The sequence below is a fragment of the Leuresthes tenuis genome, unplaced genomic scaffold (genome assembly GCF_036924035.1).
Source record: "Leuresthes tenuis unplaced genomic scaffold, fLeuTen1.0.hap1 SCAF_3, whole genome shotgun sequence".
Classification (NCBI taxonomy): domain Eukaryota; kingdom Metazoa; phylum Chordata; class Actinopteri; order Atheriniformes; family Atherinopsidae; genus Leuresthes; species Leuresthes tenuis.
The window spans coordinates 272,758-300,545 of NW_027325357.1; the positions used below are offsets into that span (position 1 = coordinate 272,758).

The 27,788-nt window shown below is 43.7% G+C and overlaps 1 protein-coding gene across 1 annotated transcript in view; it reads right to left on the reverse strand.

Annotated features, from left to right (window-relative positions):
• mmp24 (matrix metallopeptidase 24) overlaps positions 1-27,788 on the reverse strand; it is a 69,981-nt gene that overhangs the window by 31,158 nt on the left and 11,035 nt on the right. Inside the window, exons 2-4 of the mRNA XM_072381350.1 lie at positions 10,675-10,823; positions 9,096-9,212; positions 2,150-2,249 (exon numbers count right to left, since the gene is read on the reverse strand). Coding sequence (XP_072237451.1) covers positions 2,150-2,249; positions 9,096-9,212; positions 10,675-10,823 — 366 coding nt within the window. The remainder of the gene's footprint in view (positions 1-2,149; positions 2,250-9,095; positions 9,213-10,674; positions 10,824-27,788) is intronic.

Genomic DNA, 27,788 nt, shown 5'->3' on the forward strand with positions numbered 1-27,788 from the left:
AAACCTTTAAAGTGCCCTGATCAACAGTTCTGCAGCTTTCTGAAACCTTTAAAGTGTCCTGATCAACAGTTCTGCAGCTTTCTGTAACCTTTAAAGTGCCCTGATCAATAGTTCTGCAGCTTTCTGAAACCTTTAAAGTGTCCTGATCAATAGTCCTGCAGCTTTCTGTAACCTTTAAAGTGTCCTGATCAATAGTTCTGCAGCTTTCTGAAACCTTTAAAGTGTCCTGATCAATAGTTCTGCAGCTTTCTGTAACCTTTAAAGTGCCCTGATCAATAGTTCTGCAGCTTTCTGAAACCTTTAAAGTGTCCTGATCAATAGTTCTGCAGCTTTCTGAAACCTTTAAAGTGTCCTGATCAATAGTTCTGCAGCTTTCTGTAACCTTTAAAGTGCCCTGATCAATAGTTCTGCAGCTTTCTGAAACCTTTAAAGTGTCCTGATCAATAGTTCTGCAGCTTTCTGTAACCTTTAAAGTGCCCTGATCAATAGTTCTGCAGCTTTCTGAAACCTTTAAAGTGTCCTGATCAATAGTTCTGCAGCTTTCTGTAACCTTTAAAGTGTCCTGATCAATAGTTCTGCAGCTTTCTGTAACCTTTAAAGTGCCCTGATCAATAGTTCTGCAGCTTTCTGAAACCTTTAAAGTGTCCTGATCAACAGTTCTGCAGCTTTCTGAAACCTTTAAAGTGTCCTGATCAACAGTTCTGCAGCTTTCTGTAACCTTTAAAGTGCCCTGATCAATAGTTCTGCAGCTTTCTGTAACCTTTAAAGTGCCCTGATCAATAGTTCTGCAGCTTTCTGAAACCTTTAAAGTGTCCTGATCAATAGTTCTGCAGCTTTCTGTAACCTTTAAAGTGTCCTGATCAATAGTTCTGCAGCTTTCTGTAACCTTTAAAGTGTCCTGATCAACAGTTCTGCAGCTTTCTGAAGCTCTTTCAGAGTTTTTCTTTGGACATTTTCCGCTTTTTCCCTCATTTTCAGTCCTTGTTCCTGAGCATTTTCAGAGGAAAATTCTGTCTGTCAGGATTTCTGCAGCAACAAGGTGATTCCCAAAGAGCTATTAGCTGAAAAACAGACAACTTGCCAAAGAATCTTTTTTTCCTGGTAATATTTTTACTTTCAGAAGTGAAGATGAGGAAGAGTTCACCACTTTGGACCGTGAAGAAATAGTTCTTCAATTTATGAATAAAGTTTCTTAAAGTAAAAATATGAACTATTTTTGTTTGTTTGATCAATTACAGTTCAGGAAATCTACAGATAGGAAACTATCTGAACATAAGAGATTTTAACCTTTAACTATGACTATAAGCTATAAGATCAGGCTGAAACTTTCCTTTCTGGTAAAGCTTATAGTTAGGGATGGCTCAGGTGAGCCTGAAACATCCCATAGTTCTGCTGCTATAGGCCCAGCCTGCTGGGGGAGCTCCCATGATGCACCTCTCCTCCCTCCATGTACAGATGACATCACTGCTGTCATTAACTTGTGTTTCTCTCTCTCAGCAGGTGTCTCTGGCCTGGTGTTACGCTGCTTGTTGTCCCCTCTTTCCTGTCCTCTCAGCCCCAGCTGGTCCAGGCAGATGGACCCTTCCTGGTTCTGGTTCTGATGGAGGTTTCTTCCTGGTTCTGGTTCTGATGGAGGTTTCTTCCTGGTTCTGGTTCTGATGGAGGTTTCTTCCTGTTAAAGGGAGTTTTTTCTCTCCACAGTCGCCTCGTGCAGCTCAGGACGGGGATTGGATCAAATCAATCTGTTTCCTTGGATAGGCTACTTTTTTAATTGGCTCTGAATGAATTGGACCAGTTTGGAATTTAACGAATTGGATTGTAGCTGACAAAGATCTGCAGCTGAGAAACATGTTAAAGAGAAACACAGCTGAATGTCATCTGCATGGTGAGAGGATTCGTCCTGAAAGAAGGAGCAGATATAACAATAAAGGCCCCAGAACTGAACCCTGTGGCACACCGTAGGAAAGAGAAGTGGAAGCCGAGCTGCAGCCACAGAAACTGATGGTTCAGACAGATATGAGCCACTGATACACCCCCCAGGATCTCAGCCCAGAGCAGAACATTCTCCTGCAAACATGTGGAACATCACTGTTAAAACATTGATCTGCATGAATAAAGTGATCAGGAACAGCGAAGCTCGCACTCTGACCTGAAAAGACAGCGGCGTGACGCTCTGCCACACGTTGAAGGCTTGGCGGATCGCTCTCTGGGTGTCCTTCTCCCCCACTTTAGGGGTGTAGTTCGATATGCTGTGAAGAAGAAGAAAGAACGGTTACAGTGGGGGGGGGGGGTGTTACAGCCTCACATTCAGGCCCAGGAGAACCGGGGGGGGGGGGGGGGGGGGGGCCTCACATTCAGGCCCAGGAGAACCAGGGGGGGGGGGGGGTACAGCCTCACATTCAGGCCCAGTAGAACAACTTGATTGATTTTCAATAAAGGGAACTAAATGAATCCCAGGGTTGTGTTTTGGGGGAGTTTTACACCTGCTGGTGACCTCAGATGCCCTGATTTTTGGACTTTGGTCTTGGTTTTACTCTGTTTTGGTTTGTTATCAGGATTTCGTTAGTTATTCTCACGTTTTGTCAGCTTTACTTTGGGTCAGTTAGTCTGGGCTTAGCTCTGTTTTGGCTCTTGCTCCCCGTTCTCTCTCAGAGTTTTCCTCAGTTCCCTCCTGCTTGCTCACACCTGTGCATAATAATAATGTCCCAGTATTTAAGCTCCCTGTTTCTCACAGTCAGATCCTGTTCCTTCCTCATGATCTACATCACGAGTTGTTCTGGTTCTCGTCAGTCTGTCATCATCTTAGGTTTGTTTTTGGCTTTTCTGGTCCAGCTTTTTGTTATAGCTTTAGTTAAGTTTTCCTCCTGCCTTATCCCTGTTTATGTGGGTCCTTCTCTCTCCACCCCCCACCGTAACGCTGTGTGATGAAGTCAATGCTCCAAATAACTTCTACTTTCCATGTTCGATAATGTTAGAATGGCCACAGAAGCCTGAGCGGTGGACGGTGCGAATCTTTCATGCAACATCTGTCCTGGATGACCCTCCAGGACAGATGTGGAGGCTCTGAGATGCACATCCACAGCTGTTTGAATCTGTCCATCTGAGATGAAGCATCGCAGTAAAAGTAAATCTGCAGGTGAGTTTGCTGCCAGCAGAGAGGATTAACATCATGATCTGTGTTCGGTGTCATCAGAAGCTTTGGGTCAGCAGCAGCTTGATGTTCAGCAGCAGCAGATGAATGAGGCAGAAAGGCCATCAGAGGAATTCCAGGAGAGGAGGCCTGCATCCTTTCTGCTGCTGAGGAGGCGGTTTTATCCGTGGACTCTGTCGAAACCCTTTAAGCCTTTGGTGTCATTCTGCGACCGAGGAAGAGATGGAGGGGGGGGGGGGCTGAGCTCATTTCACACAATCTGTTTGCCAACAGGGGGCCCAGCTTTGTTCTCACACATTATGGAAATAAATATCAGCAGATCCAACAGCTTCCTGATGCGAGTCCACCTGGAAACGAGTCCACCTGGAAACGAGTCCACCTGGAAACGAGTCCACCTGGAAACGAGTCCACCTGGAAACGAGTCCACCTGGAAACGAAACCACCTGGAAACGAAACCACGTCTGCTTTACAGCACGATTTATTCCTGTTGTGGGTTCAGAGGAAGAGAAAATGAACCTGATTTCAATGATCAAAAGCACGATGCAGATGGAGTCCAAATGAGATGCTAAGTTGAAAAGGAGCTTATTTCAGCGCTGACTGCAGCTCTCTGACTGCTGCTGGGAAAATAAAAACTGCAGCTCAAATAGTTTCTGTTCTTCAACATTTCCCTCTGACCTTATCAAACCCAGCTCTGCTGAAAAGTATGACCCTTCCTACCAAAACCCCCCAAAAGGAGCAAAACGCTTGAGATCAAAGAAGAAACGAGGGTGGAGGACTCGGAGGGGTGAGATCCCAACACTTTGTTCCTGATAGAAGGTCGGAGGGGCTGCAGCAATCTGAATTAAATGTGTGAAGGTGTCATATTCTACCTTTCTATTTTCTGAGGATTTATTGAGACGTATGAGACGTCCCGAGTCAGACAAAATACCTCAAAACCTGGACATCTGCCTCCAGTCAGACCAGAAACACTCCAGCTCTGTATGTAGATACAGATACTTACTCTATTGATCCCAGAGGGAAACAGTTAGCAGGTAGCTGTGAGTTAGCAGGTAGCTGTGAGTTAGCAGGTAGCTGTGAGTTAGCTGGTAGCTGTGAGTTAGCTGGTAGCTGTGAGTTAGCAGGTAGCTGTGAGTTAGCTGTGAGTTAGCAGATAGCTGTGAGTTAGCTGTGAGTTAGCAGTTAGCTGTGAGTTAGCAGTTAGCTGTGAGTTAGCAGGTAGCTGTGAGTTAGCTGTAAGTTAGCTGTAAGTTAGCTGTGAGTTAGCAGTTAGCTGTAAGTTAGCAGCAGATGCTAGCAAACAATGCTTTATCCACAGTGATGGACCAAGCCGGAGATGTGCACAGCGTAACTCGTAGTAATGCATGTGTTCCGTTAATTACTGCGTTTAAACATTTTGGATATATTAGATGACTTCAGACACCCTAATAAATGCTCCCAAGAACACTTTTTTTCGTAATATGTCACCTTTTATATATATATCCACAAACAGCATAATTTAACCTGTAAATGATCATAAAATGGTTTCTTTAGCCTCCAATTAGTCTGTTAGCAAGTGTGGTTTTAATGCCAGTGACTGCTGATATTTCCTCATCCTCACCCCCAGAACCCAAGGAGGTGAGGTTTAGTAAAAGGAAACGCTGTAAAGCATTGGGCCGTCAGTCCACAGCGAGGGTTGAAAAAGGAGAAAACTAAAAAGGAGCAAGCTGAGGTCACTCAGGAGAAAAGAAATAGACGACAGAAGACAGCTAATCCCAAATTAAATTAGACAATCTGGCAGTAAACATTGGGGAGTGTACTAATGAGGAATGATGGATTCTAACCGGCTGTAAAACCTAAAGGAACTCAGCTGATCCGTCTATAGTCGCAGCTCAAACTGATGGATGTTCATTGCATTTCACACACTGAGTGCATTTATTATCCATTTGCTTTGAGAGGACATGTGTTCAAGGAGATTTTTCAGCTGGCAAATCCGTTTATCAGGTTTATTTAATAAGACAAATCTCCACCCTAAAGCCAAGAGATGTGTGTGTCAGAGGGAGACAGCGAGTAAATGGTGTGGAACATCACAGCCAAATGACCAAAGCCTTTAAACTCAGGCTCTTTATGCAGCTCAGACCAATACAGACGTCACCATAAACTCCTCATGGAAAAGATGATCAGGTGTCCTGCCTGTCCTCGGCTCCTTTCCTCGGCTCTTTCCTCGGCTCCTGTCCTCGGCTCCTGTCCTCGGCTCCTGTCCTCGGCTCCTTTCCTCGGCTCCTTTCCTCGGCTCCTGTCCTCGGCTCTTTCCTCGGCTCTTTCCTCGGCTCCTGTCCTCGGCTCTTTCCTCGGCTCCTTTCCTCGGCTCCTGTCCTCGGCTCTTTCCTCGGCTCTTTCCTCGGCTCCTGTCCTCGGCTCCTTTCCTCGGCTCTTTCCTCGGCTCCTGTCCTCGGCTCTTTCCTCGGCTCCTTTCCTCGGCTCCTGTCCTCGGCTCCTTTCCTCGGCTCCTGTCCTCGGCTCCTTTCCTCGGCTCCTTTCCTCGGCTCCTTTCCTCGGCTCCTGTCCTCGGCTCCTTTCCTCGGCTCCTTTCCTCGGCTCCTTTCCTCGGCTCTTTCCTCGGCTCTTTCCTCGGCTCCTTTCCTCGGCTCCTGTCCTCGGCTCTTTCCTCGGCTCCTTTCCTCGGCTCCTTTCCTCGGCTCCTTTCCTCGGCTCCTGTCCTCGGCTCCTGTCCTCGGCTCCTTTCCTCGGCTCCTTTCCTCGGCTCCTGTCCTCGGCTCCTTTCCTCGGCTCCTTTCCTCGGCTCCTTTCCTCGGCTCCTGTCCTCGGCTCCTGTCCTCGGCTCCTTTCCTCGGCTCCTTTCCTCGGCTCTTTCCTCGGCTCCTGTCCTCGGCTCTTTCCTCGGCTCCTTTCCTCGGCTCCTTTCCTCGGCTCCTTTCCTCGGCTCCTGTCCTCGGCTCCTGTCCTCGGCTCCTTTCCTCGGCTCCTGTCCTCGGCTCCTTTCCTCGGCTCCTTTCCTCGGCTCCTTTCCTCGGCTCCTGTCCTCGGCTCCTTTCCTCGGCTCCTTTCCTCGGCTCCTTTCCTCGGCTCCTTTCCTCGGCTCTTTCCTCGGCTCTTTCCTCGGCTCCTTTCCTCGGCTCCTGTCCTCGGCTCTTTCCTCGGCTCCTTTCCTCGGCTCCTTTCCTCGGCTCCTTTCCTCGGCTCCTGTCCTCGGCTCCTGTCCTCGGCTCCTTTCCTCGGCTCCTTTCCTCGGCTCCTGTCCTCGGCTCTTTCCTCGGCTCCTTTCCTCGGCTCCTTTCCTCGGCTCCTTTCCTCGGCTCCTGTCCTCGGCTCCTTTCCTCGGCTCTTTCCTCGGCTCTTTCCTCGGCTCCTTTCCTCGGCTCCTGTCCTCGGCTCTTTCCTCGGCTCCTTTCCTCGGCTCCTTTCCTCGGCTCCTTTCCTCGGCTCCTTTCCTCGGCTCCTGTCCTCGGCTCCTTTCCTCGGCTCCTTTCCTCGGCTCCTGTCCTCGGCTCCTGTCCTCGGCTCCTTTCCTCGGCTCCTTTCCTCGGCTCCTTTCCTCGGCTCCTGTCCTCGGCTCCTGTCCTCGGCTCTTTCCTGTTGCTTTGTTTAAATTCACCTCATGTCCGAGGCTTCAGAGTTCAGAAATGTCGAGGCGCACAACTGGCTGATTCTGCTCAGCAGGTGATGGTTTACAGCCTTAAAGTTCTCCGAAGGTCAAACCAAGAGAAGGCAGCAGAAGCACCTCAGTTAGTCTGTGAACCTGAACGTGTTCATGTGAACTCCCAGAGAACCCTGCTTCTGTTGGGTCATCAGTGAGTGAGAAACTAAGTGAACCCCGATCCAGCTTTAGCTGTGGGACAGATGGCCTCACATCTGACTCTAGAATACTTTGGTATCCAGAGGAGTTCATGGTGGACTCAATGACTGCAAGGTGCCCAGGTCCTGTGGCTGCAGAACCAGCCCAGATCATCAGCCCTCCACCACCGTGCTTGACAGCTGGTATGAGGTGTTTGTGCTGATATGCTGTGTTTGGTTTCCTCCAAACGTGCTGCTGTGCATTAGGACCAAACATCTCCACTTTGCTCTGGTCTGTCCAAAGGACATTGTTCCAGAAGTCTTGAGCTTTGTTCAGATGCAGCTTTGCAAACCTAAGCTGTGCTGCCATGTTCTTTTTAGAGAGAAGAGGCTTTCTCCTGCAGCCCTTCCAAACAAGCCATCCTTGTTCAGCCTTTTTCTAACTGTGCTGTCATGACCTTTAACCTTTAGCATGCTAACTGAGGCCTGTAGAGTCTGAGATGTAGCTCTGGGCTTCTGCACCTTGGGGTGACCTTTAACCTTTAACATGCTAACTGAGGCCTGTGGAGTCTGAGATGTAGCTCTGGGCTTCTTCACCTTGGGGTGACCTTTAACCTTTAACATGCTAACTGAGGCCTGTGGAGTCTGAGATGTAGCTCTGGGCTTTTTCACCTTGGGGTGACCTTTAACCTTTAGCATGCTAACTGAGGCCTGTAGAGTCTGAGATGTAGCTCTGGGCTTCTTCACCTTGGGGTGACCTTTAACCTTTAACATGCTAACTGAGGCCTGTAGAGTCTGAGATGTAGCTCTGGGCTTCTTCACCTTGGGGTGACCTTTAACCTTTAACATGCTAACTGAGGCCTGTAGAGTCTGAGATGTAGCTCTGGGCTTCTTCACCTTGGGGTGAACTTGCTGGGACGTCCACTCCTGGGAAGATTGACAGCTGTCCTGAATGTTTTCCACTTGTGAATAATCTTTCTCTCTGTAGAATGATGGACTCCAGATGTTGTTTTATGAACTATGAGTTTTGCTGGACTTCAAACCCCAGATGTTAGTGGGTTTTCTGGATCCTCATTTACCCAAAACAACTTGAACCTATAACTGGGCTGTAAATAAAAAAGCTTTTGATCACATTTCTGTGTTCAGTTAAAGCACCTTTGCAGATTTAAGGCAGAGCACTGCAGTCATAAAACACTGAACTCTCACATATTCAGCTCGCCAAACCTGAAATCTCCCCTCAAATTCATGCAGGGAATCAGGGAGCAGGACACGGAAACCAGACTCTACACTTGATTGTGAATGCTGGATGTACTGGAAATGAGGTAAAAAACATTAGGAAATGCCTACCAGCCACACATAATGCAGCGGCCATGTGAGACGGGGCTCGCTGAGGAGAAGGTTTGGCGCCTCAGAAGAACAACAATTGGGTTTGAAACGATTGCAGTTTGAAGGATGAGCTGAGGCCAACACTGCTGGAATGTGACGGCTGATAGCAGGCGAAACAGGAGGACGAGCAGAGCCAGTAACCAGATAGGACCGTGATCTCACTCTGTGGGCTTCACACAATGCTGCAGAGTGGGAAGCTGTAATGCATGAGAGCTGGGAGGACTTCTGGGCCTCATGGGACGACTGTAATTTACATTAGCCCAATAAAGCTTTGAGTAGGATGGTGTGGAGGGGAAATGGAGAGAGAAGGGATGAAAGGAGTGAAACAACGGAAGCTTTTCTTTTCAGGCAGCTAAAAAGAGATGAGTCAAAGGGGAAGACAGGGAGCAACAACCGAGGAGAGTAAAGGGAAGAGGAGAAAATAGAAAGAGATACAAATATATCGACATGCAGATTAAAAGGGAAAGAAATGGCCAAACAGCATAGATAAAGAAACAGGAATGTGCTGCTTCTGTTTCCTGCTTTTTGGGCTCCACACACTCAGCTGCATGCTGCATCTGTACAGAAGCTAATGTGGGCAGGAGCAGTAATCTGCATCAGACCCATGGGTGGAGGCTTTCTGCAGAGGAGATGCTGAAATGAGGAGAAGGACGGGAAGCCGGGTGGGTGGATGTAATGGAGGGATAAACGATGCATTCAGGGTGCTGTGGGACTGCAGGCCAAGTTCAGACAGGGAGTCAGAGCGGGAGAGGAGGAGGAAGATGGAGACCAGACCAGACGTAGATACCTGTAGGAGATCTTTTTATCTCTCCATTTCTGTCCCGTCAGGGCGTAGCGTTTATTCCTCTGCCGGCGGCTGGTGTGAGGATGGTCTGGGACGCCACAGCGGGGCCTTCGCATCCACCTGAACACAACATATTTCAGTTTCTCAGGTTTTCTGGGGATGGAGAGTTTCACAGAACCAGGAAGACACATTTTATGTGATTTTATCAGGAAAAACATCAGTTTAAAAGCAACGGATCCTTATTCTCAGGGGTAGAAAACACTGCTTTTCATACAGTTTCTTACTAAAAATCTATCTGCCGCTACATTCATCCTTCTGTAATAAAGAAAAAACAACAACTATTTTTAGACTGATGGGATCATTTCTGCTTTTTCAAACTACAGGATTTACATTTCAAAGACAAACATGATGTGAGGAATAATGAGAACCAACGCAAAGCAGAACATTTGTACAGCGTGGCTTTAAAAAAAGAGAAGCACATTTAGATTAAAGGCAGCAGTGATGGAATGACATAAAGTGAAGCTTTACTGAGCTTTACAGCCTCTGCAACTCATCGCTGGCTCAGTTTTACAGCTTCCCTCTCAGAATGCTCTCAGCAGAGTCTCCCTCTGCAGCATGGAGCTGCTTTAAGGAAGAAAGTAAAAAACTGCAGCTCAGAATGCACTCAGCAGCGCAGCAGACAGAGGTGGAGGTGAACCTGACGTGGCTTTTAACAGCCAAAGAGGCTAAAATAAGGGAGGTCTGGAGTTTAAGGGCTCAAACTCTGCAACAGATATCTATAAAGTCCATGTTAGAGTGTATCCCTGCATGCAAACACTGAAAATAACTGATTCTATGGGAGAAAAGTTCATTTCAACCTTTTGTTAAATTTGAAACATAAAAGATTCACTGATGAGACTTTAACTCAAAAGCCTTCGAAGCTGTGACCAACAGAAGCTTCAGTAGCTTTGCAGTTTTTCGTTTCCTGACCCTGAGAAGTGGTTTAAGTTAGCTGGACAGAACTGAAGCTCGTTGGTTGACACAGAGTCGGATTAAGTGTCGATGCAGGGCGCTACACCCCCATATCATCAACATAAAAGGTCAAAATTAGCACTGAAGACAAGATTTTTAATGTATAAAATGAAGAGTTTTTCCCAGAACCGATCCCTGGCTACACTGAGAAAGCTGGAATTCAAACCTTCTTCCTGGACCTGCTGAGATCTGCAGGATCATCACTTTAAAAGCACTCCATGCTCAGACAGCTCCTTTAATTCCAACTTTAGGGCTGGAACGGGACAGAACGACTGATTGCTGGTGGTCACAGCTCTTATAGAACATCTATCCTTTGCAGCTTTAAAAGCTGAAGTAATCAAACACTACAGCCATGTTGGTGGTATTTTAAATGTAGAAACTCGATTTGGAAAACAAAGCTTTTACATTTTAAACTTTGAATCTGCAATATTCAGGTGAGAAACCGATGAATGAACCCAGTTATAGAATAAAAATCAGCTTAAAAACATCATTGCTACTTGCTGTATTCGAGTTCTTTACTTTTTTACGAGTGGTGCTGATGAACTCATTTTAACTGGCATCAGTGACTCACTCTATGGTGGTTTCGTCCAGGTTCCCCGTCACAGGGATGCCGTAGAAGCGCTGCATGGCGGCCACCGCGGCCTGCATGGCCTTCTCCTGCCGCAGGTCTGAGGTCCGGACGTCGTGAGGCAGCAGGTAGCCGTAGTTCTTCAGCCATGTCTGGGAGCGGCAGAGAGATGAAAGCTTAGGCACATCTTTTACGGCTCGTCCACTTTTACAAAAGTATCCACTTTGTAGAAAGAAATATGTGAACTCCTCCGTCTGTTTAACACTGATTTACTGTCCCTGCCACAGAGGAGCTGGGGTCAGATTTATTTCAGAGGAGCTGGGGTCAGATTTATTTCAGAGGTGCTGGGGTCAGATTTATTTCAGAGGTGCTGGGGTCAGATATATTTCAGAGGTGCTGGGGTCAGATTTATTTTTATTTCAGAGGTGCTGGGGTCAGATTTATTTTTATTTCAGAGGTGCTGGGGTCAGATTTATTTTTATTTCAGAGGTGCTGGGGTCAGATTTATTTCAGAGGCGCTGGGGTCAGATTTATGTCAGAGGTGCTGGGGTCAGATTTATTTCAGAGGCGCTGGGGTCAGATATATTTCAGAGGTGCTGGGGTCAGATATATTTCAGAGGTGCTGGGGTCAGATTTATTTTTATTTCAGAGGTGCTGGGGTCAGATATATGTCAGAGGTGCTGGGGTCAGATTTATTTCAGAGGCGCTGGGGTCAGATATATTTCAGAGGTGCTGGGGTCAGATTTATTTTTATTTCAGAGGTGCTGGGGTCAGATTTATTTTTATTTCAGAGGTGCTGGGGTCAGATATATGTCAGAGGTGCTGGGGTCAGATTTATTTCAGAGGGGCTGGGGTCAGATATATTTCTGAGGGGCTGGGGTCAGATTTATTTCAGAGGCGCTGGGGTCAGATTTATTTCAGAGGCGCTGGGGTCAGATATATTTCAGAGGTGCTGGGGTCAGATTTATGTCAGAGGTGCTGGGGTCAGATTTATTTCAGAGGTGCTGGGGTCAGATTTATTTCAGAGGTGCTGGGGTCAGATTTATGTCAGAGGTGCTGGGGTCAGATTTATGTCAGAGGTGCTGGGGTCAGATTTATGTCAGAGAAGCTGGGGTCAGATTTATTTTTATTTCAGAGGTGCTGGGGTCAGATTTATTTCAGAGGTGCTGGGGTCAGATTTATGTCAGAGGTGCTGGGGTCAGATTTATTTCAGAGGTGCTGGGGTCAGATTTATTTTTATTTCAGAGGTGCTGGGGTCAGATTTATTTTTATTTCAGAGGTGCTGGGGTCAGATTTATGTCAGAGGTGCTGGGGTCAGATTTATTTTTATTTCAGAGGTGCTGGGGTCAGATTTATTTCAGAGGTGCTGGGGTCAGATTTATGTCAGAGGTGCTGGGGTCAGATTTATTTTTATTTCAGAGGTGCTGGGGTCAGATATATTTCAGAGGTGCTGGGGTCAGATTTATTTTTATTTCAGAGGCGCTGGGGTCAGATTTATGTCAGAGGTGCTGGGGTCAGATTTATTTTTATGTCAGAGGTGCTGGGGTCAGATTTATGTCAGAGGTGCTGGGGTCAGATTTATTTCAGAGGTGCTGGGGTCAGATTTATGTCAGAGGTGCTGGGGTCAGATTTATTTCAGAGGTGCTGGGGTCAGATTTATGTCAGAGGTGCTGGGGTCAGATTTATTTCAGAGGTGCTGGGGTCAGATTTATTTCAGAGGTGCTGGGGTCAGATTTATTTCAGAGGTGCTGGGGTCAGATTTATTTTTATTTCAGAGGTGCTGGGGTCAGATTTATTTCAGAGGTGCTGGGGTCAGATATATTTCAGAGGTGCTGGGGTCAGATTTATTTCAGAGGTGCTGGGGTCAGATTTATTTTTATTTCAGAGGTGCTGGGGTCAGATTTATTTTTATTTCAGAGGTGCTGGGGTCAGATTTATTTTTATTTCAGAGGCGCTGGGGTCAGATTTATTTCAGAGGCGCTGGGGTCAGATTTATTTCAGAGGTGCTGGGGTCAGATATATGTCAGAGGTGCTGGGGTCAGATTTATTTTTATGTCAGAGGTGCTGGGGTCAGATTTATTTCAGAGGTGCTGGGGTCAGATTTATTTCAGAGGTGCTGGGGTCAGATTTATTTCAGAGGTGCTGGGGTCAGATATATTTCAGAGGTGCTGGGGTCAGATTTATTTTTATTTCAGAGGTGCTGGGGTCAGATATATTTCAGAGGTGCTGGGGTCAGATTTATTTCAGAGGTGCTGGGGTCAGATTTATTTCAGAGGTGCTGGGGTCAGATATATTTCAGAGGTGCTGGGGTCAGATTTATTTTTATTTCAGAGGTGCTGGGGTCAGATTTATTTCAGAGGTGCTGGGGTCAGATTTATTTCAGAGGCGCTGGGGTCAGATTTATTTCAGAGGCGCTGGGGTCAGATTTATTTCAGAGGCGCTGGGGTCAGATTTATTTCAGAGGCGCTGGGGTCAGATTTATTTTTATTTCAGAGGCGCTGGGGTCAGATTTATTTTTATTTCAGAGGTGCTGGGGTCAGATATATTTCAGAGGTGCTGGGGTCAGATTTATTTTTATTTCAGAGGCGCTGGGGTCAGATTTATTTTTATTTCAGAGGTGCTGGGGTCAGATATATTTCAGAGGTGCTGGGGTCAGATTTATTTCAGAGGCGCTGGGGTCAGATTTATTTCAGAGGCGCTGGGGTCAGATTTATTTCAGAGGCGCTGGGGTCAGATTTATATCAGAGGTGCTGGGGTCAGATTTATTTCAGAGGTGCTGGGGTCAGATTTATTTCAGAGGCGCTGGGGTCAGATTTATTTCAGAGGCGCTGGGGTCAGATTTATATCAGAGGTGCTGGGGTCAGATATATTTCAGAGGTGCTGGGGTCAGATTTATTTTTATTTCAGAGGTGCTGGGGTCAGATTTATTTCAGAGGTGCTGGGGTCAGATTTATTTCAGAGGTGCTGGGGTCAGATTTATTTTTATTTCAGAGGTGCTGGGGTCAGATTTATTTCAGAGGTGCTGGGGTCAGATTTATTTCAGAGGTGCTGGGGTCAGATATATTTCAGAGGTGCTGGGGTCAGATTTATTTCAGAGGTGCTGGGGTCAGATTTATTTTTATTTCAGAGGTGCTGGGGTCAGATATATTTCAGAGGTGCTGGGGTCAGATATATTTCAGAGGTGCTGGGGTCAGATTTATTTTTATTTCAGAGGTGCTGGGGTCAGATTTATTTCAGAGGTGCTGGGGTCAGATTTATTTCTGAGGTGCTGGGGTCAGATTTATTTCAGAGGTGCTGGGGTCAGATTTATTTTTATTTCAGAGGTGCTGGGGTCAGATATATTTCAGAGGTGCTGGGGTCAGATATATTTCAGAGGTGCTGGGGTCAGATTTATTTTTATTTCAGAGGTGCTGGGGTCAGATTTATTTCAGAGGTGCTGGGGTCAGATTTATTTCTGAGGTGCTGGGGTCAGATTTATTTCAGAGGTGCTGGGGTCAGATTTATTTCAGAGGTGCTGGGGTCAGATATATTTCAGAGGTGCTGGGGTCAGATTTATTTTTATTTCAGAGGTGCTGGGGTCAGATATATTTCAGAGGTGCTGGGGTCAGATTTATTTCAGAGGTGCTGGGGTCAGATATATTTCAGAGGTGCTGGGGTCAGATTTATTTCAGAGGTGCTGGGGTCAGATTTATTTTTATTTCAGAGGTGCTGGGGTCAGATTTATTTCAGAGGCGCTGGGGTCAGATTTATTTCAGAGGTGCTGGGGTCAGATTTATTTCAGAGGTGCTGGGGTCAGATTTATTTCAGAGGTGCTGGGGTCAGATATATGTCAGAGGTGCTGGGGTCAGATTTATTTCAGAGGTGCTGGGGTCAGATTTATTTCAGAGGTGCTGGGGTCAGATTTATTTCAGAGGTGCTGGGGTCAGATTTATTTCAGAGGTGCTGGGGTCAGATTTATTTTTATTTCAGAGGTGCTGGGGTCAGATTTATTTCAGAGGTGCTGGGGTCAGATTTATTTCAGAGGGGCTGGGGTCAGATTTATTTTTATTTCAGAGGTGCTGGGGTCAGATTTATTTCAGAGGTGCTGGGGTCAGATTTATTTCAGAGGTGCTGGGGTCAGATTTATTTCAGAGGGGCTGGGGTCAGATTTATTTTTATTTCAGAGGTGCTGGGGTCAGATTTATTTCAGAGGCGCTGGGGTCAGATTTATTTCAGAGGTGCTGGGGTCAGATATATTTCAGAGGTGCTGGGGTCAGATTTATTTTAGAGGTGCTGGGGTCAGATTTATTTTTATTTCAGAGGTGCTGGGGTCAGATTTATTTTTATTTCAGAGGCGCTGGGGTCAGATTTATTTTTATTTTAGAGGTGCTGGGGTCAGATTTATTTTTATTTCAGAGGCGCTGGGGTCAGATTTATTTTTATTTCAGAGGTGCTGGGGTCAGATTTATTTCAGAGGCGCTGGGGTCAGATTTATTTCAGAGGTGCTGGGGTCAGATTTATTTTTATTTCAGAGGTGCTGGGGTCAGATTTATTTCAGAGGTGCTGGGGTCAGATTTATTTCAGAGGTGCTGGGGTCAGATTTATTTTTATTTTAGAGGTGCTGGGGTCAGATTTATTTCAGAGGTGCTGGGGTCAGATTTATGTCAGAGGTGCTGGGGTCAGATTTATTTCAGAGGTGCTGGGGTCAGATTTATTTTTATTTCAGAGGTGCTGGGGTCAGATTTATTTCAGAGGTGCTGGGGTCAGATTTATTTTTATTTCAGAGGTGCTGGGGTCAGATTTATTTCAGAGGTGCTGGGGTCAGATTTATTTCAGAGGTGCTGGGGTCAGATTTATTTTTATTTTAGAGGTGCTGGGGTCAGATTTATTTCAGAGGTGCTGGGGTCAGATTTATGTCAGAGGTGCTGGGGTCAGATTTATTTCAGAGGTGCTGGGGTCAGATTTATGTCAGAGGTGCTGGGGTCAGATTTATGTTAGAGGTGCTGGGGTCAGATTTATTTCAGAGGTGCTGGGGTCAGATTTATTTTTCAGAGGTGCTGGGGTCAGATTTATTTTAGAGGTGCTGGGGTCAGATTTATATCAGAGGTGCTGGGGTCAGATTTATTTCAGAGGTGCTGGGGTCAGATATATGTCAGAGGTGCTGGGGTCAGATTTATTTCAGAGGGGCTGGGGTCAGATATATTTCTGAGGTGCTGGGGTCAGATATATTTCAGAGGGGCTGGGGTCAGATTTATTTCAGAGGCGCTGGGGTCAGATTTATTTCAGAGGGGCTGGGGTCAGATATATTTCTGAGGTGCTGGGGTCAGATATATTTCAGAGGTGCTGGGGTCAGATTTATTTCAGAGGTGCTGGGGTCAGATTTATTTATATTTCAGAGGTGCTGGGGTCAGATTTATGTCAGAGGTGCTGGGGTCAGATTTATTTCAGAGGTGCTGGGGTCAGATTTGAGCGACACCAACACGTCTGAGGAGGCCAGCAGCAGCCGGGTCATTTGCGGAAAGTTTGATCGGTGATGCACAAATGCTGAGTCAGGATTCCCAAACAGAATTTTCAGTTTTACACATAGAAAATGATATATTACAAACACGCATGTCTGTAAAAACCAACACAAGTTAAAAACAGGAGATTTGTATTTGTGGAACGTAAAAGACGTGCAACTCGAGGCTGATTTAAGCCCATATGAGTGCAGTTTTGTAAGGAGGATTCAGATATTTTACTTTCAACAAAAACATATATAAATGCTAGTTTTTTCCTTTGTGTGTCTGTCTGCCACAGATTATTCGATTATTAGATAAGAATTAGTGATGCAGTGCTGTGTTTACCGCTTTAATGTTACAGCTGGTGAAGGTGAGGTAATTCTGACTTTAAAATGCCGGTTAGCATGTTGATTTCATCAAGCTAACAGACATTTAGCTATTGCCATAGACGAGTTTTCTTCATTCAAATAGCCGTTTAATTGTGTCATATTTGGTCATCCGGCCCCACGACGAACCATCCGACATGAATGAATGCATCACAGGATTACTGTGCTGACGGCGTCAAACCGACAAGAAGCTCGCAGTTTGCAAGGAAAATAGAGGAAAAGTAGTGACCAGGTAGTAGAAAAACAGTGAACTTATTAATATGCATCACAGAAATCAGTCGTTTTTAATCTAACTTTATGTCTAACCGAGGATGCTTTTCAAAGTCACACCTTATAGCATCACTGTTCAGTCTGCACACTTCAGACATGATGTCGAGTTTATATATATATTATATATATATATATATATTATATATATATATTATAGAATTCATTAGACTCCTGGCACAGCAAACTTGGAAGATATAACATATATAGTATAATATATAGTATATATAACATAATATAGGAACATGGACAAATATATCAGCATATAAACAGACATTGAATTAAATTTGATGTGAAGTAGAAAAGTTCAATAAAAGTTGTTATTAGATCCAATTCAATCCGATTCATTTGTGTTTCCTTTGGTTCTTTCAACACTGTGACGTCGTCTGTGGAGCCGAACCACAGCCGAACGACTGATGTCACGTTGTCAGAAACCTATGAAACCTTTAGAAACATTTAGAAATGGAGGGGTATAAATACTTTGAAAAACTCACTTAAGTTTCTTTTTAAATAACTTTAGAACAGACACTGATGAGCTGCTGACGGCAGCTTTCTGAGGAAATCTCCAATGTTCATCCCTAACAAGCCTTTAGACCCCCAGATCCTGTCTGAGACGCATGTCGGTGGGTTCAGACACACAAATGGATTAATTAATTAAATTAATTCATGTAATTTGTTTCCCCCTGAATGATAGCAGCTGTGCTTTTGCATCTTTTAGGAGGTGAACGAATTAGAGAAAGACAGGTGGGAATAAAGAGGGAAGACAGAGGATTCAAATAAAGCTGATTTATCGTATTTATCAGAGAGGAACGGAGAGTCTTTCCTCCTGAATCACAGAAAGTCTGATTCACATGGATCCAAAAATCGATTCCAAAGCCACAGATTTCTCGGATGATTCTTATTTTGTGGCATTTTTCCCTTTGCAGTCGTCTGTCTCTTTAATGTGACAAAACGCAATCTCACCAACCTCCAGAGAGGCGGCGAGGAGGGGGGGACGAGGATGAAAAGGACAGAAACATAACAGAAGGGTGTTGAAAGAGAGAAAGAGCAGCAGCAGAGATAAGAGAAAGAAGGGTTTGGTGGGGGGGGCTGAGCTCTTCTCCACAGTAGGACATTAATAATTCAGAGTGAGGCAGCCTCTCCCAGCCAGTCCAGGCCCAGAAACCTGCTCTGAGCGGCCCAAAAACCCCAGAACACAGGCAGGTTTTCCAGCCTGAGGCATTATTATGAGATAAGAAGTCAGAATGTAGGAATCTGAAGTCAAACTGTTGAGATAAACACTTTGACTCGTTAAAATTATAACGCAACCATAAGTCAAAATACAAAGCAAACAGTCAGAATTATAAGAAAATACGTCAAAGATTGGGTAAGAGGTGCGTTAAACCTCAGGTCCTCAGGGCCATCACAGAACCTTAGAACCGTGCTCACACTCACTCCGATGGACACGTTAGAGTCACCAGGTAACCTGACAGCATGATGTTGGACAGTGGGAGGAACCCGGAGAACCCGGAGAGAACCCGGAGAGAACCCAGAGAGAACCCGAAGAGAACCTAGAGAGAACCCGGAGAAAACCCGGAGAGAACCCACAGAGAACCCAGAGAGAACCCGGAGAGAACCCGGAGAGAACCCGGAGAGAACCCAGAGAGAACCCAGAGAGAACCCGGAGAGAACCCGGAGAGAACCCAGAGAGAACCCGGAGAGAACCCACAGAGAACCCGGAGAGAACCCAGAGAGAACCCAGAGAGAACCCGGAGAGAACCCGAAGAGAACCCGGAGAGAACCCAGAGAGAACCCACAGAGAACCCAGAGAGAACCCGAAGAGAACCCGGAGAGAACCCGGAGAGAACCCGGAAAGAACCTAGAGAGAACCCGGAAAGAACCCAGAGAGAACCCAGAGAGAACCCGGAGAGAACCCGGAGAGAACCCGGAAAGAACCCAGAGAGAACCCGGAAAGAACCCGGAGAGAACCCAGAAAAACTGCAGGAGAAAGCCTCTTCTCTCTAAAAAGAACATGGCAGCACAGCTTAGGTTTGCAAAGCTGCATCTGAACAAAGCTCAAGACTTCTGGAACAATGTCCTTTGGACAGACCAGAGCAAAGTGGAGATGTTTGGTCCTAATGCACAGCAGCACGTTTGGAGGAAACCAAACACAGCATATCAGCACAAACACCTCATACCAGCTGTCAAGCACGGTGGTGGAGGGCTGATGATCTGGGCTGGTTCTGCAGCCACAGGACCTGGGCACCTTGCAGTCATTGAGTCCACCATGAACTCCTCTGGATACCAAAGTATTCTAGAGTCAGATGTGAGGCCATCTGTCCCACAGCTAAAGCTGGGCTGAAACTGGCTCATCAACAGGACAAAGATCCCAAACACAGCAGCAGATCTACAGCAGAATGTGGGAAAAAGAACAGAATCAAGGTGTTGCAATGGTCCTGGGCACCAGCTGATGATCTGGGCTGGTTCTGCAGCCACAGATACTTTTGTGTGTTCAGAGGAAATAATCTGAGTTAAATTATTCTCCAGCTGCTATAACACAACAATTACCAAAGCTTTTTCTTTCTTAACTGACATTAACTTCTCTGAGTCTTAACCAACACTGTGGAGGACAAACCTTCTCATCTGATTTATGTCGTCACAACACGAGTAAACTCATATTTCTTTGTAGTTTTAAGGCTTTTATAAGGTGTACATAATGATAAAAGTATTATTTCCACAGATGCTGTTTGAAAGGAGTCAGTTTTTTAAAGGCCTTCTGAAGCCCGGAGCTTCAAACAGGGAGAAACTGTTGCCCTGGCAACAGAATCAGCTGTTAAAACAGAAAAACCAGAATCTAATATTCAATCCAAAGTGCTAAAATGAGGATTTGACATTCAGGAAGGTTCAGTCAGATACCTCCAGGCCGGTGGTTCTGTCCCAGAGGGGCCGGCGACACTCAGGCAGGGCAAGTCTTATGTCAGGGAATAATCACATCAAGACAAAAAGACAAAACAGGTTCAGCGTGAAAAAAGTCTTTTATATAAAGTCTTTAAGGTATTTTTCTGTTCTGGTGCCAGTTTTTCCAGTTTTTCAGAGTTTAAAGTTGACTTTAGAAACTCAAACATCTGAAGCACAGAACATTAATAATCTTTCTAAATATGTCTCCTTTGACTGATATAAAAACTTTGTGATGTTCCTCTTCTGAACATCTTTCAGCATTGCTGCCACCTTGGAGTCCAGATCAGCCATGAGCGGCGAATGTCTTCCAATGATCTAAAAATGATTTCTAAAAGTCTTGAGGCCGGCCTCTGCTCAGGTTTTAAGATGCTGTGTGAACTCAGCTCTGCTGGAACTGCCCTTCAGCTTCTATAAAGTTATGGTCTCACAGATTTGAACAGATGTGCAGGTCAGACTTGGTTGTTTCTCAGAATGTCAGAAACTGTAGCTTTGAGCTGCAGTTCAGACTCATTAATGTTTCATGTTATAAGAAATAAAGTAAAAGGAAGAGAAGCTGCTGCGCCACAAGATGCCATAAATATCAGAGCAAATAAAAACCCAGAGGGGTCCAACATCATAACAACGACAAGAGTGCTTTAATTTAAATATTTTAATGGCGCTTTAAAGCTTTAAATCACATTTAAGTTGCATGAAGGCAGCGGCTCCGAGCCGAGCCTCAGAAACCTCCCACAACAGCGACAGGGAGGAAAATACGGAGCTAAATAAAGCTAAATAAAGCTAAATAAAGCTAAATAAAGCCAAATAAAGCTAAATAAAGCCAAATAAAGCCAAATAAAGCTAAATAAAGCTAAATAAAGCTAAATAAAGCTAAATAAAGCTAAATAAAGCCAAATAAAGCTAAATAAAGCCAAATAAAGCTAAATAAAGCTAAATAAAGCTAAATAAAGCCAAATAAAGCTAAATAAAGCTAAATAGAGCTAAATAAAGCCAAATAAAGCTAAATAAAGCTAAATAAAGCCAAATAAAGCTAAATAAAGCCAAATAAAGCTAAATAAAGCTAAATAAAGCTAAATAAAGCTAAATAAAGCTAAATAAAGCTAAATAAAGCCAAATAAAGCTAAATAAAGCCAAATAAAGCTAAATAAAGCTAAATAAAGCCAAATAAAGCTAAATAAAGCTAAATAAAGCTAAATAAAGCTAAATAAAGCCAAATAAAGCTAAATAAAGCTAAATAAAGCCAAATAAAGCTAAATAAAGCTAAATAAAGCCAAATAAAGCCAAATAAAGCTAAATAAAGCTAAATAAAGCTAAATAAAGCTAAATAAAGCTAAATAAAGCCAAATAAAGCTAAATAAAGCTAAATAAAGCTAAATAAAGCCTGAACCTGAATCCCTGCAGCCTGAAGCTGGATCAGCGATTCTTCAGGGGTCAACAGTCGGTTTGAGCTGAGTCAGCGTGTTTTCACACCTGAAACGTCCCGTTTATACGAGCTGAATCACTTCTGCTGTGATCATTTTAGGCATAAAGAGAGAGGAAGACAAAAGGAGGAAGCAGGAAAGATTACAGCAGCAACATGTTGGATTTACAGAAACAAAAGCTCATCATTCAGAAAAGAGGCTTTAAAGTTAAGTTAACTGCCCCCAAAACAGAACATCATGACCTGAAACTGCAGCTCAACTATTCATCCTCCGTCTTTCAGGGAACTTCTGCCTCCAACCACGACACCAAACACCCACTTTTGACCTGCTTTTCCTGCTCATCTGTTCAGTTACATAAACAAAACAGAACCACTTCAAACTCTGTTCTTCAGCAGGACACGCTCTGCTAAAAATAGCTCAAAGCCTCCGGAGCAGCAGAGACACCTGAAGGGTTCACCTTTAAAGCTGCTGCAGGAGCTCAGGAGTGGACCATATATCAAAAAGACAAAAGGCTCTGTGAGGGCTGTGTTCAAAGGACCACCGTCACAGTTCATGTTTTCAGGTTCTTTGGTAGGTTTTCAGGTTCTTTGGTAGGTTTTCAGGTTCTTTGGTAGGTTTTCAGGTTCTTTGGTAGGTTTTCAGGTTCTTTGGTAGGTTTCCAGGTTCTTTGTTAGGTTTTCAGGTTCTTTGGTAGGTTTCCAGGTTCTTTGGTAGGTTTCCAGGTTCTTTGTTAGGTTTTCAGGTTCTTTGGTAGGTTTTCAGGTTCTTTGGTAGGTTTTCAGGTTCTTTGGTAGGTTTTCAGGTTCTTTGGTAGGTTTTCAGGTTCTTTGTTAGGTTTTCAGGTTCTTTGGTAGGTTTCCAGGTTCTTTGGTAGGTTTTCAGGTTCTTTGGTAGGTTTCCAGGTTCTTTGGTAGGTTTTCAGGTTCTTTGGTAGGTTTTCAGGTTCTTTGGTAGGTTTTCAGGTTCTTTGGTAGGTTTTCAGGTTCTTTGGTAGGTTTTCAGGTTCTTTGGTAGGTTTTCAGGTTCTTTGGTAGGTTTCCAGGTTCTTTGGTAGGTTTCCAGGTTCTTTGTTAGGTTTCCAGGTTCTTTGGTAGGTTTTCAGGTTCTTTGGTAGGTTTTCAGGTTCTTTGTTAGGTTTCCAGGTTCTTTGTTAGGTTTTCAGGTTCTTTGTTAGGTTTTCAGGTTCTTTGTTAGGTTTTCAGGTTCTTTGTTAGGTTTTCAGGTTCTTTGTTAGGTTTCCAGGTTCTTTGTTAGGTTTCCAGGTTCTTTGTTAGGTTTTCAGGTTCTTTGTTAGGTTTTCAGTTTATTTGTTAGGTTTTCAGGTTCTTTGTTAGGTTTTCAGGTTCTCTGTTAGGTTTTCAGGTTCTTTGTTAGGTTTTCAGGTTCTCTGTTAGGTTTTCAGGTTCTTTGTTAGGTTTTCAGGTTCTTTGTTAGGTTTCCAGGTTCTTTGTTAGGTTTTCAGGTTCTTTGTTAGGTTTTCAGGTTCTTTGTTAGGTTTTCAGTTTATTTGTTAGGTTTTCAGTTTCTTTGGTAGGTTTTCAGGTTCTTTGTTAGGTTTTCAGGTTCTTTGTTAGGTTTTCAGGTTCTTTGTTAGGTTTTCAGGTTCTTTGTTAGGTTTTCAGGTTCTTTGTTAGGTTTTCAGGTTCTTTGTTAGGTTTTCAGGTTCTTTGTTAGGTTTTCAGGTTCTTTGTTAGGTTTTCAGGTTCTTTGTTAGGTTTTCAGGTTCTTTGTTAGGTTTCCAGGTTCTTTGTTAGGTTTCCAGGTTCTTTGTTAGGTTTTCAGGTTCTTTGTTAGGTTTTCAGTTTATTTGTTAGGTTTTCAGGTTCTTTGTTAGGTTTTCAGGTTCTCTGTTAGGTTTTCAGGTTCTTTGTTAGGTTTTCAGGTTCTCTGTTAGGTTTTCAGGTTCTTTGTTAGGTTTTCAGGTTCTTTGTTAGGTTTCCAGGTTCTTTGTTAGGTTTTCAGGTTCTTTGTTAGGTTTTCAGGTTCTTTGTTAGGTTTTCAGTTTATTTGTTAGGTTTTCAGTTTCTTTGGTAGGTTTTCAGGTTCTTTGTTAGGTTTTCAGGTTCTTTGTTAGGTTTTCAGGTTCTTTGTTAGGTTTTCAGTTTCTTTGGTAGGTTTTCAGGTTCTTTGTTAGGTTTTCAGGTTCTTTGTTAGGTTTTCAGGTTCTTTGTTAGGTTTTCATGTTCTTTGTTAGGTTTCCAGGTTCTTTGTTAGGTTTTCATGTTCTTTGTTAGGTTTTCAGGTTCTTTGTTAGGTTTCCAGGTTCTTTGTTAGGTTTTCAGGTTCTTTGTTAGGTTTTCAGTTTATTTGTTAGGTTTTCAGGTTCTTTGTTAGGTTTTCAGGTTCTTTGTTAGGTTTCCAGGTTCTTTGTTAGGTTTTCAGGTTCTTTGTTAGGTTTTCAGGTTCTTTGTTAGGTTTTCAGGTTCTTTGTTAGGTTTTCATGTTCTTTGTTAGGTTTCCAGGTTCTTTGTTAGGTTTCCAGGTTCTTTGTTAGGTTTTCAGGTTCTTTGTTAGGTTTTCAGTTTATTTGTTAGGTTTTCAGGTTCTTTGTTAGGTTTTCAGGTTCTTTGTTAGGTTTTCAGGTTCTTTGTTAGGTTTCCAGGTTCTTTGTTAGGTTTTCAGGTTCTTTGTTAGGTTTTCAGGTTCTTTGTTAGGTTTTCAGGTTCTTTGTTAGGTTTTCAGGTTCTTTGTTAGGTTTTCAGTTTCTTTGTTAGGTTTTCAGGTTCTTTGTTAGGTTTTCAGGTTCTTTGTTAGGTTTTCAGGTTCTTTGTTAGGTTTTCAGGTTCTTTGTTAGGTTTCCAGGTTCTTTGTTAGGTTTTCAGTTTATTTGTTAGGTTTTCAGGTTCTTTGTTAGGTTTCCAGGTTCTTTGTTAGGTTTTCAGGTTCTTTGTTAGGTTTTCAGGTTCTTTGTTAGGTTTTCAGGTTCTTTGTTAGGTTTTCAGGTTCTTTGTTAGGTTTTCATGTTCTTTGTTAGGTTTTCAGGTTCTTTGTTAGGTTTCCAGGTTCTTTGTTAGGTTTTCAGGTTCTTTGTTAGGTTTTCAGTTTATTTGTTAGGTTTTCAGGTTCTTTGTTAGGTTTTCAGGTTCTTTGTTAGGTTTCCAGGTTCTTTGTTAGGTTTTCAGGTTCTTTGTTAGGTTTTCAGGTTCTTTGTTAGGTTTTCAGGTTCTTTGTTAGGTTTTCATGTTCTTTGTTAGGTTTCCAGGTTCTTTGTTAGGTTTCCAGGTTCTTTGTTAGGTTTTCAGGTTCTTTGTTAGGTTTTCAGTTTATTTGTTAGGTTTTCAGGTTCTTTGTTAGGTTTTCAGGTTCTTTGTTAGGTTTTCAGGTTCTTTGTTAGGTTTCCAGGTTCTTTGTTAGGTTTTCAGGTTCTTTGTTAGGTTTTCAGGTTCTTTGTTAGGTTTTCAGGTTCTTTGTTAGGTTTTCAGGTTCTTTGTTAGGTTTTCAGTTTCTTTGTTAGGTTTTCAGGTTCTTTGTTAGGTTTTCAGGTTCTTTGTTAGGTTTTCAGGTTCTTTGTTAGGTTTTCAGGTTCTTTGTTAGGTTTCCAGGTTCTTTGTTAGGTTTTCAGGTTCTTTGTTAGGTTTTCAGGTTCTTTGTTAGGTTTTCAGGTTCTTTGTTAGGTTTTCAGGTTCTTTGTTAGGTTTTCAGGTTCTTTGTTAGGTTTCCAGGTTCTTTGTTAGGTTTTCAGGTTCTTTGTTAGGTTTTCAGGTTCTTTGTTAGGTTTTCAGGTTCTTTGTTAGGTTTTCAGGTTCTTTGTTAGGTTTCCAGGTTCTTTGTTAGGTTTTCAGGTTCTTTGTTAGGTTTTCAGGTTCTTTGTTAGGTTTTCAGGTTCTTTGTTAGGTTTTCAGGTTCTTTGTTAGGTTTTCAGGTTCTTTGTTAGGTTTCCAGGTTCTTTGTTAGGTTTTCAGGTTCTTGTCTTGTTTCTCCCCTCTTCGGTTCCCAGCTGCACTTCATTCACTGATCACTCCACAGTATTTAGCCTCCTGGTTTCCTTTCATTCACGGCAGAATCTCCCCATCCCTTCATGTCATGATCACAGAAGATAAGTCTGGTTTCCTGCCTCATAGCCTTAGTCTTGTTGTCATAGTTATCTATTCATAGTCTTGATTTTTGTTCCACGTTTAAGTATTTTTGAATACATCTGTGTCCACCTGCTCATCTGTCCACCTGCTCACTGTCCACCTGCTCACTGTCCACCTGCTCATCTGTCCACCTGCTCATCTGTCCACCTGCTCATCTGTCCACCTGCTCATCTGTGCACCTGATTGGCTGCGGCTGCATCCAATCGGCCATCTCTCCCCAAAGCTCCAACCTGTGCCTGACAGTGTCTCCTCCATCTGTCTGCTGCGGTAAAAATAGAACTCATCTCACCCTGTTAACTATTTACGCCTCATCCTGAGTGCAGCGACCAGCTTCCTGAACACTTCTGGCTCCAACCAGAAACCACTGTGACAGTTTACCAAAGAAATGTTTGGCCAACAACTTTTTGAAATGAGTAATAAGAACATTTTTTCTACCAAACGCACCAACTGTGTAAAAGATCTTTTCTTCATATATTTTGTGAAAAACAGGAATTAAATGCAGCTTTAAAGTGAATCTCTGGTCTGAGCTCCTTTATTCTCCAACACAGCCTGAACCCTCTGAGACGAGCTTTCTGTCATTTCTTTAAGGAGTCTTCAGGAATAGTTCTCCAGGCTTCTTGAAGGACATCCCAAAGCTCTTCTTTGGATGTGGGCTGCCTTTTGTTCCGTTCTCTGTCAGATGATCCCACACTGCTTCAATAATGTTGAGGTCCGGGCTCTGGGGAGGATTCATCCCTCCATAAGACCTGTTGCCACTGATTTTCAGTCCACTTCTTGTGTCATTTGGCACAGCTCAGCCTTTTCTCCCTGTTTCCCTTCCTTAAGAACGGCTTCTTGACAGCCACCCTTCCATGGAGACCATTTCTGATGAGGCTTGGGCCAACAGTAGGTGGATCAGCTGAAGGTCCAGATGCATCTCTCAGGTCCTGTCAGGTCACAGCTGGATTTTTTCCTCTTTCTTAAGGACATCACTTTCAGATCCTGTTCATCTGCTGGAGATAGTTTTTTAGGCCTGACACTTCTTCTTTTGTCCTCCACTTGTCCAGTTTCCTCAAATGTTTTAAGGACACGCTGCACACCATGCTGAGATATGCCAAGTTTTCAGCTAACAGCTCTTTGGGAATCACCTTGTTGCTGCAGAAATCCTATTTTCTGTCTGTCAAACTGTGTTTTCTTTGCTGTTTTTCATAGATGCAGCTAAAGAAATGGGAACAAATGATGTGTCTTTGTGACAGGCTGCTGGTAACAAAGTGCCTAAAGATCCAGTTTAAAACGGCTTCTTTGCTAAGTTGTCTGTTCTGTGTCGACACAACACTGGTTCATCCCTTGAGTTAGGAGCCTTTTTTCTGCCTGAATGGGTCAAAGGTCAGAGTTAAGTGGCTGAACAAAGAAAAAACACTGAAAATGCTCAGGAACAAGGACTGAAGATGAGGGAAAAAGCAGAAAATGTCCAAAGAAAAACTATGAAAGAGCTTCAGAAAGCTGCAGAACTGTTGATCAGGACACTTTAAAGGTTTCAGAAAGCTGCAGAACTGTTGATCAGGACACTTTAAAGGTTTCAGAAAGCTGCAGAACTATTGATCAGGACACATTAAAGGTTTCAGAAAGCTGCAGAACTGTTGATCAGGACACTTTAAAGGTTTCAGAAAGCTGCAGAACTGTTGATCAGGACACTTTAAAGGTTACAGAAAGCTGCAGAACTATTGATCAGGACACTTTAAAGGTTACAGAAAGCTGCAGAACTATTGATCAGGACACTTTAAAGGCTTCAGAAAGCTGCAGAACTGTTGATCAGGACACTTTAAAGGTTACAGAAAGCTGCAGAACTATTGATCAGGACACTTTAAAGGTTACAGAAAGCTGCAGAACTGTTGATCAGGACACTTTAAAGGTTTCAGAAAGCTGCAGAACTGTTGATCAGGACACTTTAAAGGTTACAGAAAGCTGCAGAACTATTGATCAGGACACTTTAAAGGTTTCAGAAAGCTGCAGAACTGTTGATCAGGACACTTTAAAGGTTTCAGAAAGCTGCAGAACTATTGATCAGGACACTTTAAAGGTTACAGAAAGCTGCAGAACTATTGATCAGGACACTTTAAAGGTTTCAGAAAGCTGCAGAACTGTTGATCAGGACACTTTAAAGGTCACAGAAAGCTGCAGAACTGTTGATCAGGACACTTTAAAGGTTACAGAAAGCTGCAGAACTATTGATCAGGACACTTTAAAGGTTACAGAAAGCTGCAGAACTATTGATCAGGACACTTTAAAGGTTTCAGAAAGCTGCAGAACTATTGATCAGGACACTTTAAAGGTTTCAGAAAGCTGCAGAACTGTTGATCAGGACACTTTAAAGGTTTCAGAAAGCTGCAGAACTGTTGATCAGGACACTTTAAAGGTTACAGAAAGCTGCAGAACTGTTGATCAGGACACTTTAAAGGTTTCAGAAAGCTGCAGAACTGTTGATCAGGACACTTTAAAGGTTACAGAAAGCTGCAGAACTGTTGATCAGGACACTTTAAAGGTTTCAGAAAGCTGCAGAACTGTTGATCAGGACAC